General features: G+C 49.6%; 2 protein-coding genes across 2 annotated transcripts; one reads left to right on the forward strand and one right to left on the reverse strand.

Annotated features, from left to right (window-relative positions):
• Window positions 1–1,069: 1,069 nt before the first annotated feature.
• On the reverse strand, window positions 1,070–9,925 carry PRPF4 (pre-mRNA splicing tri-snRNP complex factor PRPF4). Its single transcript, XM_082492827.1, has 14 exons — window positions 9,802–9,925; window positions 8,878–9,055; window positions 7,388–7,574; window positions 7,091–7,178; window positions 6,203–6,282; window positions 5,851–5,944; window positions 4,830–4,924; window positions 4,458–4,516; window positions 3,699–3,822; window positions 2,425–2,514; window positions 2,003–2,125; window positions 1,738–1,845; window positions 1,531–1,649; window positions 1,070–1,352 (listed from the first exon to the last, which is right to left on the reverse strand). Exons 1-14 carry the CDS (start codon window positions 9,871–9,873, stop codon window positions 1,159–1,161), a joined length of 1,611 nt encoding a protein of 536 aa, XP_082348953.1. The 5' UTR covers window positions 9,874–9,925; the 3' UTR covers window positions 1,070–1,158.
• A 250-nt stretch (window positions 9,926–10,175) lies between these two features.
• CDC26 (cell division cycle 26) lies at window positions 10,176–10,875 on the forward strand. The gene is made up of 2 exons (XM_082492513.1): window positions 10,176–10,335; window positions 10,432–10,875. Exons 1-2 carry the CDS (start codon window positions 10,255–10,257, stop codon window positions 10,606–10,608), a joined length of 258 nt encoding a protein of 85 aa, XP_082348639.1. The 5' UTR covers window positions 10,176–10,254; the 3' UTR covers window positions 10,609–10,875.
• Window positions 10,876–13,386: the final 2,511 nt, after the last annotated feature.

The raw sequence follows: 13,386 nt of genomic DNA on the forward strand, positions 1-13,386 counted from the left end.
GCCATCATACTGCTGGAAGGGAGGAGAAAGCCCCCAATGCTCTGCTAGAAGAAGAGTAACTTGTGAGTGGGTTTGGATTGTTTTTTTTCTTAAAACACAAACTCCAACTGCACTGCAAGTGTTGAGAGCAGAACCGTGTTTACATTCCCAAGGAACACAGACAGCTGCCCTCCAGCTGACAACAGGGAGATGAATCCGTCTTCTCTTTCCTCCTGAAGGTTTTTTATGACAGCAGACAGAAATCGAACTGTGTGGTGTGAAGCACCTGTCACTTCTCCAGTCCTTAGTCAGACCCAGAGGCCAGGGTGCACGTTCAAAACATGTTTTGATTTTCCAGAACACAACACTTGCAAAACCTCAATTTAAAGAACAAACAGCAAATAAGAAAGCTCCCCAGGGTGTAAGTTCAAACAAGAACAATCCTACCCCAAAATACCCACCTTCATATCATCTGAGAGACATGGCAAAAACTTAGCCAGGAGATGCCCACGTGGATTTGAAACACCCAGTTCACAGGACAGCTCAAGGAGCTTGGACAGGAGATGACTTGAGGTGGTACATGGAAAAGAAATTTCCCTGGCCTTTGACATCTACTGTGACTGGGTACAAAGGGGGTACAGACCTCCCCACTCAGAGGCCACCTTTGCGGAGGCAGGGGACGCAGGGTACCGTGTCCCTCTAACTCTGACAGTTAGCTTTGCTTTCTTTAAATGTCAGTCAAGTTTGAAGCCACAGACTCCTCCTGAAGGCTCCTAGAAAATGGAAGGTGTTAACAGAGGCTGATCAGCACACCATACCTGAGGTGGTGTGTGGCTGCCTACAAATGTTCAAAACAGACTGGAGAAAACCTGTGAGCATAACTTGGAAGGGAGGGTGGAAGCAGATGGATCATCTTCAAATTACAGCAGAAAGCAGTATCTGCAGTATAAAATAGAGTCCCAAAAAATGGAAAAACATCACCTGAGATGTGATTCTGACCAAACCCTGGCAAATACAGGTGCTCCAAAACCACCTCAACCCAAGACCAGCCAGTGACTACAGCTGCCGGAACACATGGTGCAAAAGGTGATGCCTTTTTTTCTCTTTAATATAAAAAAAGCAAGTCTTAGTTCAAAGCCATTAACATCTCCATTCCAGTTCATCAGCAGCACCTCTGAGCTACTCCGCTGTCCACAGCTTGAAGGTCCGGTCGTAGGAGCAGGTCGCCATCAGTTGACCATCAAGGGAGATATCCAGTCCCATCACCTTTCCCTCGTGACCAGCCAGCGTTTTCAACGGGGACCAGCCGGGGTGAGTCCAGATCTTTGCGGTGTTGTCATAAGCGCCGGTGAGCAGGAAGTTACCGTGATTGGCTGCAGTAGAGGATGAGAAAAAGGGAAAGTGAGATTTGCAAATAAAAACATGACAAATCATCTCTGCTAACCAGTACGGGCCTTCTTGACCTAACGATGTGGTTTTGGGTTGCCTCATCCCCTGCCACCTCAGCTGAGGAGAGGCAGGGATAAGGAACATCAGACAGGAGGCACTTACGTTCAAATTTCACCCCGGTCACCAGGTTCTGATGGGCCGGAATGGTGTAGATGCACTTCCTCTGGCGGAGGTCCCACACCTTGCAAGTATTGTCACCGCTGCCAGTTGCGACGTGGTATCTGCCAAAGGGTGGAGGAAGAACACGTTGTTGGAAGCTGGGGTTTGTACTCAGAGCTCCCACCTAAACCACGCAAGCCCCTTTCTTACCCATTCGGGGAGAAGTTAACCCCATAGATCTCCTTCAAGTGGCCTTCTAGAAACATGATACAGCGTCCCGTGCGCAAGTCCCACACCCGGCCAAAAGCATCCAGTCCACTGGGAAGAGAGAACCCGAGCATCACCCATCAGAGACTTCAGCAACTGCCAGAGCACACTCAGCCTCACCATCACAAATGGCTGGGGCGCTTGGCATCAGTCAGCAACAAAACCTTGGTAATATTTCACATTCGGTCCCGACACAAAACAAACTCACCCAGTGCCAGCGAGAGACCCATCCGTGTGAAAGGCAATGTCATAAACCCCTTTGCTGTGCCCCTCCTGATGGAGAATCTCTTCCTGAGCTTCCAAGTCCCACAAGCGCCACGAGTGATCATAGCTGTAAAAACAAAGAATTTGTCCAACTAAGTGTATCTCCAGGGCGAATAACAGGATATTTCACTAACTCTGTGGGCATTTTATTTCCAGCTGGAGACAAACAGGGTCTCACATGAGGGGCAGAGAAAGGAATCCCAATGACTCGCTGTTATTTACATCGCAACAGCCCAGCTGCTGTCAAGAACGGGCAACCCTTGCCCATGCTGGGCTCTTCTGAGGACAAGCACTGGTACCCACTGGGCTACCAGCTAGACAGCTGCTAATGGTAATGTCTTAAAGCAAATAACCACATCTCCATACCAGGTAGTACCCAGGAACCTCCCCGATGGGTGCCACATCACACGTGCCACTCTCATGCTGTGTCCTTCGATATCTGCCACCGGTTCATCACTGAAAAACAGAAGCACAAATCACCGGACACTGGTCAGAAGTGGCTGGCTCTAGCCAGGCCTTTGCAAACATGACCACAGCAGGACAGCTGCTAATTAAACACAAGCCAGACAGGAAAATCAGAGTTTTAACTAATGACTCCAAATTCTGCCTTTTGTTCACACAGCTAGAGCTCTAAGTGAAACCCCTTTATCCGCATCCATGTTGGATATAAAGTTCTCCAGGGATAATTATTTCCTGAAAATTAACAAGGCCCTTGTTAATAGCACTTTGAAAGTACTAATAGCAGAAACAAAACACGGACCCCCTGGGCAGCAGGGAGTTTTACTGTGACTACACAGAGCACATCCTGAACTACAGCAAATCCAGCTATTCTGAGGAATTGCAGGGCAGGCAGGATAGACTGAGTATTTATTCTCTCACAATTGCAGGCAGCAGGGCAGGAGCCTTCAGCAAGAGGCCTGAAGAGCATTTAGAGTTTCTTTCCAACAGACAAACTAAAGAGATGCGGTCACACGAGACTAATAAACAACCTGTCCCTTTGCACAGGTATGTTTCTGCGATTGGGAACGGCGGCTTTCAGCTAAGGATAAACAACTGAGGATCCCAGAGCTGCCTGCCTCCTCCTCAGGTGCACCGCAGGGCTCCACTTTTCAAACACAGCAGATGCTAGGGCTCGGTATCTACACCGTCCTCTTCTTCACAGGCTTGAGACAGGTGCTATGCATCTTGCAAAACCACACTGTGCAGCGTTAGAGCCACTTGTTTTTATTACTGGATGAAACTATTGTGCGTGGTCATGTATTTCGCTAGTCCCTCTCTGAATACTGGTGCTTCCCAATAACTCAAAAGTTGAGTCTTAATATCCAAGAGGGGAAATTCTCTCCTAAATAAAAGGTTAGAACGAAACAATCTCTAAGTCTTCCATCCATCACCCAGAGCAGCGTACCAATGCCCAGCAGCAATTCTGACTTGATTGTTTTCAGACAACTTCCCCTCACCTTGATTCCCCTAATCAGGGTGATCTCTTTTCCTGCTGAAGAAGGTGGCACATACTGAGGCCAGGAATTGCACTGGTATAACTACAAGAAAAGGTTATATTTGCAGGAGGGTGGTGAATGTCCAATGTTTAATAACACAAAATAAACCCCAAAACAACAACACTGCAGCTGTATCATCCTGACCTTTCAAGGCTCCAGAGTTTGACAGACCCATCAGCTGCACACGAGGCCAGGTTAACATCCTTCTTGTCAAGGGAGACAGTGGCTTTGGGATGGAAGACTATTGCTCCTACGTTGGTGTTATGTCCTTAAGAGAAAGGAAAATCAAAGTTGATAATCCGCCACGTGATCTTGGCCAGTTCTTCAGAAAAATAGCACTTCTTTGTTACTAATTAGTCAGGTACCAGTGAACACTTTCACTGTGGCCTCCCACGTTGAGTGAAGTTGCATTGTAACTACCAGCTGTATCTGTCCTGCAAACAGCTAAACTGCACTTCCAGCAGTGCCCACTGGTGCCAAGGTCTGTAGCCTTCAAAATGTAGTGGAAATTCACATATAAATTACAAGATTTGTCCTCACATTTGTATTTAGTCAAAGTTGCAACCGCTGTTCAAAGAACCTCACTGCTGTTAAGTGGCCTGGCCAAAAATGCTGTTATTTGGCTCAGAATAACTCAAACCAGGTTTTGAAACAAAACAAAACAAGATTATTTGGAAACAGAAACAACAAACTCAGGTCTTGGCTCTAAGAGAAAGGCCAGGACTTCCTCTTGATTATGAAACACATGTCCACACTCTGTAAGCCTGAGTGATGCTCTTGTTAGAATAAAATCTGCCCAGAGAACACTACGTTTTGAGTCACAAAATAATGCAGCTATGGGAACTCAATGCAGAGAGGAACACAAGAATTAAACAAAGAGTCTCAGTGAAAATTGTTCTCTACCTCGTAAGGTGTGAACAAGATTGCAGTCAGGCACGGACCAGAGCTTGCACAATCCGCTCCTGTTGAACACAAGTAGGCATCAGTGTAGGCAGGAACATCAAAGAAAAGACCAAACACAGAGCTGCAAAACCACCCGGGGGGGTTCTGCAATGACTAAAATATTAATACACTTCAGGCAACCAACCATAGGGACTAATGGACTCAGATTCAAACCTCTGCTAAACTCTAAAGCAGGGTGAAGAGAGAGTTCAAAGCAGGAAGAGAAAGCATTTCTGAACTCTCACAATTCACAGGCCTCCAATAACATCCTTCTCCTTCACTCCTGCTATGCTCTCCCAGCCCTGACAGCAAGTGCTGTAAAAGAAAACTTACCAGCAGGCCGTAGCGAGGAGTTTGGAATTGGGGCTGAAGTGGCAGTAGGACAGCGGGCGATCGTCTCCAATCTGACTGCAGAAGTTATTCAAGGACTGTAACCAAATACAAACAAAACAATGAATGAGTGAAGTAGAAACAACCTAGGGAAAGCCCTGGCCAAAGACTGAGATGAAGGAGGCAGAGGCCTTTGGAAAGTCACTTTCAAAGGGAGGAGCTACCTCAGAGCCACTCCAGCTCCAAGCAGGAGGGCCACACCAGCCTGCCCGATATAAGCTAGTACAGCCCCGGGGCACAGCTTAGCTCTCAATGTGCCACCCACGGTACTTGCCACCAATAACCCCGCGGGCCTGCTTTGAAACTATGGTTTTGACAAAGAACTTACTGTAGTTTTGGCCTCTTTCTACAACTCATCCAACAAACAGAACCACACAGACTAGGGCAGGCAGTGTGGTGCGCTTAGGGGAGAAGCAAATCATCTGGCAGCTAATGCCTCTGGGTGTAAACAGGATTAAAGTGGCAGCGCACTGTGCTTGAGCCTCTTTGTTCGGTTAAGATGGGAATCTGACTTAACGTGCTTGAAAAGGGTGTCTGAGGGTCATCTAAAACATGTTTGACATTACTGTGTTGGCTATTATTTCCCTTCGTTTTATGCACTTGTGACCATTGTCCAGGAAGAGGAAAGTGAGCAGTCCCTTCCTAGCTGCTAAAGCTGTGACAAAGCCAGGAATAAATTCCTTTTGCTTCACAGGCAAGTGGCAAGGCAATGCAGGGATGTCTCCTCATCCCTTTGCCATGCACGGGGACAACTAAAGTACATCTCTCTCAATCACTGAAAAAAAGTTAGAACATGCTTTATGCATATCACAGGAAAACAGAGAGAAAACAGAGCTTTCCAACAGACGACGATGCAGAAAACTACATGCATCTGGACAGTGCCTCCCGGCAGCTGATTTCTTTCTGATCTCTTTGGAAATCAGCAAAGTTTTAAACACAGCAGCTGAGCAGCTGCCAAACCTACTCGTAGGGATTTGTGTAGCTCCTGTCTCTGCGATGTTCTGGTTGCCTCTGGAATCTCTTTGAGCAGCCGGGCTTCTTCTAGTCGCTTCACTGCCCTGTGAAGAGGAAAGGTGGAGTAACAGGTCTTCTCATTTTCCCTGCCCTGCTGCTGGAAACAGGCCTTTCCCCCTTCTTCCCCCAAACTGGGCTAATGTCCCCCAAACTGAGAACTCAAGCTCTGAGCTCACTGGACTTGTCTACCAGTGCACATTCTCCATGCCTTTGATCTCAAATTTCCTGCACTACCCACAGTGGGATTAGCAACTAGATTTTACAAAAGGTTCCATCTCCCTCCTTGTGCTGTTTTATCTCACCTGGGGAGTGAGTAGTTCGCAAGCCACAGCCTCGCTGTTTTCAGACTACGTGGTCCTTCGTGGTACCAGGTTTGCTGATACTGTAAGAAAAAGAACAAAACCAAAGAAAAACCTAATGTGACACCGCTCTTCCATTCAGTTACCCTAGATGACCTCCTCTTCATACGTAAGTGCCACCACAGCATCTGCTCTTAAATCTTGCTGTGTTAAGGCCTCTTTTTAAGGGCATTTTGTGTAACTATAAGCCGTAGAAAAAGGGATTGAGAAACAAGTCAAACTCTTTGCTCTGCAGACCAGATGCTGACATGCTGCCACTTCACTCAATATTCCCATTGAACACTAACTCATTTTACTTAAGGACGTACAGCTGATGATTATACTCCCTCCTTCCCAACACATCACCCAGTAAAAAGAAAGCCCAGAGCTGCAGAAATTGTCCTTATTTCTTACAGCAACTCCCGAAAATAATAAGGAAAAAATGGACTCAGAAAAGAGAAAGGAGAAGCAGAAAGAAAGAAGCATCAAAGACCGAAACAGATGCAGTAGCAGGAACATTTTTTTTTCTTCCTATGTATGAAGACAAACAACAATAAAGGACCGCTAGACATCTGGACTGTTACTTAGTGTAATCTCCTGTTTTATATACTGTACGCAGCATGGAATTTGGCCTGCAGTACAAGCCAGATTTAATGCTCCTGATTTAGATAACACATTGCCACAGTTTTGCTAAAATGGGCAACACAGAAGGAGAATAGAGGGATGACACAAAAATCCACGGACTGACCAAAACCAAGAGCCCTGGACATAGAAGAGATCATCAAAATAAGACACCTCAAAGGGTATCATACCTATCTCCCGCAGCACTGAGAGAACAAGACAGACTATTACCTCTTCTTTGGATTTTTTAGACCTGTCGTCATCTTTCCTGGTCTTTTTTAATGCATCTGTGCCAACCACCGAAAGGATATTTCTTAATCTAGAAAGAAACACATTAAATCATATTCACTCGAGTGAATTTTCAGCTAACCTGACAAATAATCAGTTTTCCATTCTTTCTTTCTCAGTGTTCTTGCTGCATTGAAGCATTACTGACTGCCAGCATGCACTGCACCCTGACTACAAGGAAATGTCAGGAATTTGATAAACAGAGTTCCCCATTTGCAACACTCGGGGCAGACACAGCACCTCTCCCTCCTTTCTGCAGGACCTTCTCCGAAGAGCGTGATGGGCTCCCCAAGCGCTCGCAAACAGGCTTTCACTTCAGAGTCGTCAGTGGACACGTTGATCTGCCGGGCTCTCTTCCTGCGCTCAAACTCAGCCAGCACTTCCGCCTGCCGCTCGCTCATGTGGTCTTCAAGATCAAAGACCTCACCTGAACAAAAAACAAAACCATCAGGTTGAAAACAACAAGGGGACAAGAGATCCTGGTCTCTAAATTGGAGAAACATGGATTCGACAGATGGACCACTCGGTAGATAAAGAACTGGCTGGATGGTCACACTCAAAAAGTTGTGGTCAATGGCTTGATGTTGGAGACCAATTATGAGTGGTGTACCTCAGGGGTCAGTACTGGGACCTGTACTGTTCAACATCTTTGTCAGCAACGCGGACAGTGGGGTCGAGTGCACCCTCAGCAAGTTTGCCGATGATACCAAGCTGTGTGGCGAGGTAGACACGCTGGAGGGGAGGGATACCATCCAGAGGGACCTGGACAGGCTGGAGAGATGGGCCCAAGCCAACCTCATGCAGTTCAACAAGGCCAAGTGCAAGGTCCTACATCTGGGTCGGGGCAATCCCATGCACAAATACAGGCTGGGTGGAGAATGTCTGGAGAGCAGCCCTGAGGAGAAGGACCTGGGGGTGCTGGTTGACGAGAAGCTCAACATGAGCTGGCAACGTGTGATCACAGCCCAGAAAGCCAACCGTATCCTGGGCTGCATCAGAAGTAGTGTGGCCAGCAGGGTGAGGGAGGGGATTCTCCCCTCTGCTGCACTCTTGTGAGACCCCACCTGGAGTACTGTGTCCAGCTCTGGAGCCCCCTACATCAGAAGGACATGGACCTATTGGAGCAGGTCCAGAGGAGGCCACAAAGATGATCCGAGGGCTGGAGCACCTCTGCTGGGAGGAGAGGCTGAGACAGTTGGTGGTGTTCAGCCTGGAGAAGAGAAGGCTCTGGGGAGACCTTAGAGCCCCTTCCAGTCCCTAAAGAGGCTACAGGAGAGCTGAGGAGGAACTTTTTACAAGGGCATGTAGTGATAGGATGAGGGGGAATGGCTTCAAACTGGAAGAGGGGATATTTAGATTAGATATTAGGAAGACATTTTTCACTATGAAGGTGGTGAGGCACTGGCCCAGGTTACCCGAGAAGCTGTGGCTGCCCCATCCCTGGAGGTGTTCAAGGCCAGGTTGGATGGGGCTTGGAGCAACCTGGGCTGGTGGGACGTGTCCATGCCCATGGCAGCGGGGGTGGAACTAGATGATCTTCAAGGTCCCTTCCAACCTAAGCCATTATATGATTCAACGATCCCTCTCAAACAGGAAGATCCAAACAAAGACCACAAAAATGTGATGGTTTCACATTTTTCACTTTAAATTACGCTCAAAGTTGATCAAAGGCTTTTGAAAGTGTCACATTACACAGCAAGACAAAAAAAAAAGTGGTTAAACATTCTCACCACTGCTTATGTTGATGTTGCCAGCCTCAAGCGCGGCCTTCATCCCCTCTTTTCCCAGCAGCCCCGATTCTCCTTTTGCCAGACGCTCCCTTTCCTTCTCTTCCAAACTGCCATAAAAGATGGGGGCTCTCTTGGCTGGAGGAGCATCGCCCTCCTCTGCAGGCTTGCTCTTTGTGGCCTGGAAGGTAAATACAGAATTTTAGCATGTTTTGGCAAAAAGGAGACAATAAACAGCTTGGCTGTGCAAGAAAGCACAGCTCTGCTAGAGAGAAAGTTAGTACATACCTCATGAAGAGACCCTGAAATTGTAGGAGATGTTAATTTTGGACAATAAGTCTATGTCCCAAGCACAAAGATCAAAAGTAAAATGCCACATTAAATAATTTTCTTAAATTAGACTGGTTGTCTTCTGTTTCTTTACTATCAGCTTGGACCTAATTTTTAAGGCTCTGGGTTTGGTTTTATTTTTAATTTTAAAACCCCCAACACTTTAGAAAATTAAATTTTTCATGATCTTGCTGAACATGCCCCGGAAAAGGCACAAGTGATGCCACCCACCAACCCTCGGTGCCCCCGCTGGAAAGCGGAGGGAGATGAAAGGTGTTCCTCCCGGAAGAGGAACGTAACACCAAACTTTCCAAGAAAAGCAAAAGGATTCTATAAAAACGCGTGAAAACACATAAACACTCAGGTCGCGGCCCTCCGAATGGCTCTGGTGTCACCAAAGGCACGGGGCCACTCCCCACACCGGGGCCTCTCCACCACGGCAAATTCCACAAGCCCCAAAGCAAACGTGAGCTCCCGGCTCGGCCCGCGGCCTCCCCCCCTCCTCAGGGCCCGCGGGTCGTACTGACCCCCGCGCAGGTAACGGGCCAAGAGCCGCCGCCGCCGCCGCCGCCGCCCCCCCCCCCCCCCGACACTCACCTCCGTAGGCGCGGGGGCCCGCACGGCGGGGCGAGCGCCGCCGCGCGCCGCCGGTGCCCGCACGGAAGCCATGGCTGCCGCACACCGGGAGACGAGACGAAACGCGCCGCGAACAGGCTCAACCGCCTCACAACCACTTCCGGGTGACGCGGAGCACGCCGGGAGGTGCAATGTCTGGTCGGGGCGGGGACCCCGACTGGATGGGCAGGCGCGGTGCACGCCGGGAGATACAATGCTCGCTAGCAGCACTTCGCGCGGGGCACACCGGGAGGTGTGGCTGGTTGAGGAGGCGCGGGGCATGCTGGGAAGCACATTGCCCGCTAGCGGCAGGATGCGCGGTGCACGTCGGGAGGTGTGGCGCGGGGAGAGGGGCATGGCGGGAGGCGCCGCCTTGGGCGCGCTCGGCCCTGGCCGGTGGCGGCGGCTGAGGCGGAGCGGCGGCAGAGGGCGGCGATGCTGCGGCGGAAACCGACGCGGCTGGAGCTGAAGCTGGACGATATCGAGGAGTTCGAGAGCATCCGGAAGGACCTGGAGGTGCGAGCGGGGCCGGCCGGGGCCGCCCCCGGCGGGATCGGGTGTCCGTCCCCCCCCCGCCCGGGAGCGGCCTGACGCGGCCCCTTTGCCCCGCAGAGCCGCAAGAAGCAGCGGGAGGAGGCGGAGGTGGCGGCGGCCGGCGAGGAGGCGGCGGCCATGGCGTTGGGCGCCGACCACAAGAGCCGGGAGCAGATGATCAATGATCGTATCGGCTACAAGCCGCAGCCCAAAGCCGGCGGCCGCGCCGCACACTTCGGCACCTTCGAGTTCTAGCGGCGGCGGCGGCCCGGAGGCACCGGCCGAGCGGGACACGGCGCCGGGGAAACCGCCAGCCCCCCGCCGGCAGGGGGGCCTGGGGCTGGCGGGACAGGCCTCTCCCCCCTCCTTTCTGCTGTTTGGTCTTTGGGGGTTTTTTGTTGTGTTTTGGTTTGGTTTTTTTAAGTTTATCTGGTTAACACACACGAATGCCCCTTGGTCAAGTGTTTTGTTTTAAATAAATATGTCTCTTTTAAAAAAAAGAAAATAATAATCACACGAGCTGCTTTAAATGGCTGTGGAGACTGTGCAGGCAGGGATGGAAACACCAAGGCCACTGGTGTTTCCTTCACCTGCGTGCCACCGATACAGTGAGGAGGTAAAACACTGCCTCTACAGAAGGATCTTCTGGGGAGCTTTTGATTTAATAATGCTAAAAATGGAGCTAGTGGAACATGTTCGTTTAAACTTTTAGCCCTAGAATTTGGTGACCCTGCTAAGGAGAAGGTGTTGGAGATCATCTGATTAGTGTTTTCCAAGGCGGTGTGAATAAAGGCAGTGGGTGTCACAACAGGCAATGCCATTTCTAGGCCGGGCTCTGCCGGTCCCTGAGGCAGCCAGGAAAGGAGCCCCCGCGTCTTCTCCAATCAGCCAGTCCCGCGCATTTCACCAAGATGGCTTCTCAGTCCCTGTCGCAGCTGGGATGTGGATCGGGCCCTTACCAGGGAACGGCTGCAAACGTGGATGCAGTAGAACATACTGGGCACACAGACATGGTACAATATCCTGTATTTTTTGATGGAGTGGTTTTTCTTTTCCATTTACCCGTTTCATTTCCATTCAGCCCTGGGGAGGGCATCACCCCAGCTGCACTGTTTTGTCACCCCAAGATGGAGTTTCAGGTAGCTGCCAGCGATGTTTGTTGCTTGGACTGAGGGGCACCAAATGTTTCCTTATGGTGTCACATAAAAAGCAGAACAGTAGATTGATTCCTGACAGACTCACCAGCATGTACTGGGATTTACAACAGCACTTCGTATCACCGTCAGCTGGCTGGGCATGTAAGGAAAGGTGAGATAATGCAGAGCCCCAAAAAAGGAGGAGTCTCACATGCAGGCAGGTGGCCTGAAGGAAACAAGTTATAAAAACTGAAGCAACTTGTCGGTGCTTAAGAAACTCTGCTCCATCCAGTCTGGGGAAGGAGGCAGAGCAGGATGGAGCAGCCCCGGGGTCTGCACCAGGACACCCACAAAGAGCTTAGGGATGGAACCAGAGGCATTCTCTGCTCCTGGCTGGAACCCTGACACCATCTTCCAGCACAGCAATCGGTGCTATTTTTTCAGTGTCTTAAGGAATGCTCCAGACTGGACATGTTAAATTCATGCTTCATGCGTTGTAGATGCATCACATTTCAGGTCAGGCAGGGATAATGAATAGAAGTCAGGCTGGGATAACATACAGAATTTAAAAAACTTTTCAAACGGGAAAGAGCCTGAGTCTGGCCTAGAGCAGAGCTGCTTTCCCAGTCTAACACCACATGAAATTACCAGGGATTGCTCTGCTATTCAGGCATTCCCAGCATGGCCCAGGGCTGACAGGGAAATGTCCCAGCAGGTTCCCAACATCCTTCAGTTGCACAGGGGAAGAAAACCCAATCGAGCCCCTCATTGCTCTTGTATGTAAAAATACAACCTAGAGTAAAACTCTGGGAGAGAGACTACATTCCTTGCTGTACACAGACGCCTTCCACACACTGAGGGGGATCACTATTACAGCTCCTGAAAATTTGTCCTTCAACTCCTACCTCTATAGGGGAAAGCAGCTCTGGGAGGCACCGGTTCCTCTTTCCATCTCAGCTTTCCCCAGACACTGTGAAGCGTAACTGGACCAGAACAAAGGGCAACTCAGGCACTCCCCACATTCCCCTTCCAGCAGCTTCAGGGCTTGTTGCTGGTGGCTGGGGTGGGCCCAGGGGCTGCTGCTCCTCACGCCCATCCCCAACCACCCCAGGATGGACACACAGCCCTGGCTGCTCACTCCCACTGTCACCGTTACAGCAGGCATGGCAGAGTCCTGCCAGAGAAAAGGGGCTGGGGAAGGCCAGGCTAATAAAAGCGGGCACATACTCTCGGAGTCAATTTCTGAATGCTGCATAAGAACCACCAGCTTCCACTTTCACAGCATTGAGGATTGTTTCCAAAACACACACCCACCACAATAAAATGCAATCTATTTTATTGGTTAATTATATACAGGAGATTCTTGATATTCACAGTAACGTTAGACAAGTTACCTCCACAAAGAGCAAGAGTAAAAACAAAAATGACAATCCACTGTAAACAAAACTAGAAATCCTGCTGTATTTGGTGGGACTGGCTCCAGACAAACTGAAAAGGCACTCAAAGGAAAACAATAAAAGCCAGCTGATGAACACAGCCCGGATACTTTGTGCACTTCTTCCGAGATGATAATCCAGAGGCACAGCGTGTGGAGACCAAACATCAGGGTACAAAGAGATGCAGGACATCACATTCCAAGCATGCTACATGCGTGTTGACATAAGAATTTAATTTACTCAAGTCTCATAATCATTAGAGTCCTCACCTCCCTCCAAGCACTACCTAATGCGAGTTTAGTGTTATCAGGACAAGAAAGGCTGGGACTGCATCAGAAGCAGTCAGTAGAAGTCATCGGTAGGGAGACCAGGTTTTGCTCAGACTGGCAAAGGGAACAGCAGCCTGGGCCAGGAACACAGCAGCCGGTGGCATCTGGTGGACCAGGGGGAGTCTGGGACAC

The sequence above is a fragment of the Vanellus vanellus genome (assembly GCF_965231255.1).
Source record: "Vanellus vanellus genome assembly, chromosome: 18".
In the NCBI taxonomy this organism is placed as follows: Eukaryota; Metazoa; Chordata; class Aves; order Charadriiformes; family Charadriidae; genus Vanellus; species Vanellus vanellus.

Excerpts from the sequence above, each read along its gene's own strand:
- PRPF4 (XM_082492827.1), bottom strand. The coding sequence starts at position 9,873 with ATGGCTTCCGTGCGGGCACCGGCGGCGCGCGGCGGCGCTCGCCCCGCC. Across the intron at positions 2,515-3,698 it reads AAACTCTGGAGCCTTGAAAG|TGATGAACCGGTGGCAGATA; the intron begins GTCAGGATGATA and ends TCTGTTTTTCAG. Across the intron at positions 1,353-1,530 it reads GACCGGGGTGAAATTTGAAC|CCAATCACGGTAACTTCCTG; the intron begins GTAAGTGCCTCC and ends CCTCTACTGCAG.
- CDC26 (XM_082492513.1), top strand. The coding sequence starts at position 10,255 with ATGCTGCGGCGGAAACCGACGCGGCTGGAGCTGAAGCTGGACGATATC. Across the intron at positions 10,336-10,431 it reads GCATCCGGAAGGACCTGGAG|AGCCGCAAGAAGCAGCGGGA; the intron begins GTGCGAGCGGGG and ends TTTGCCCCGCAG.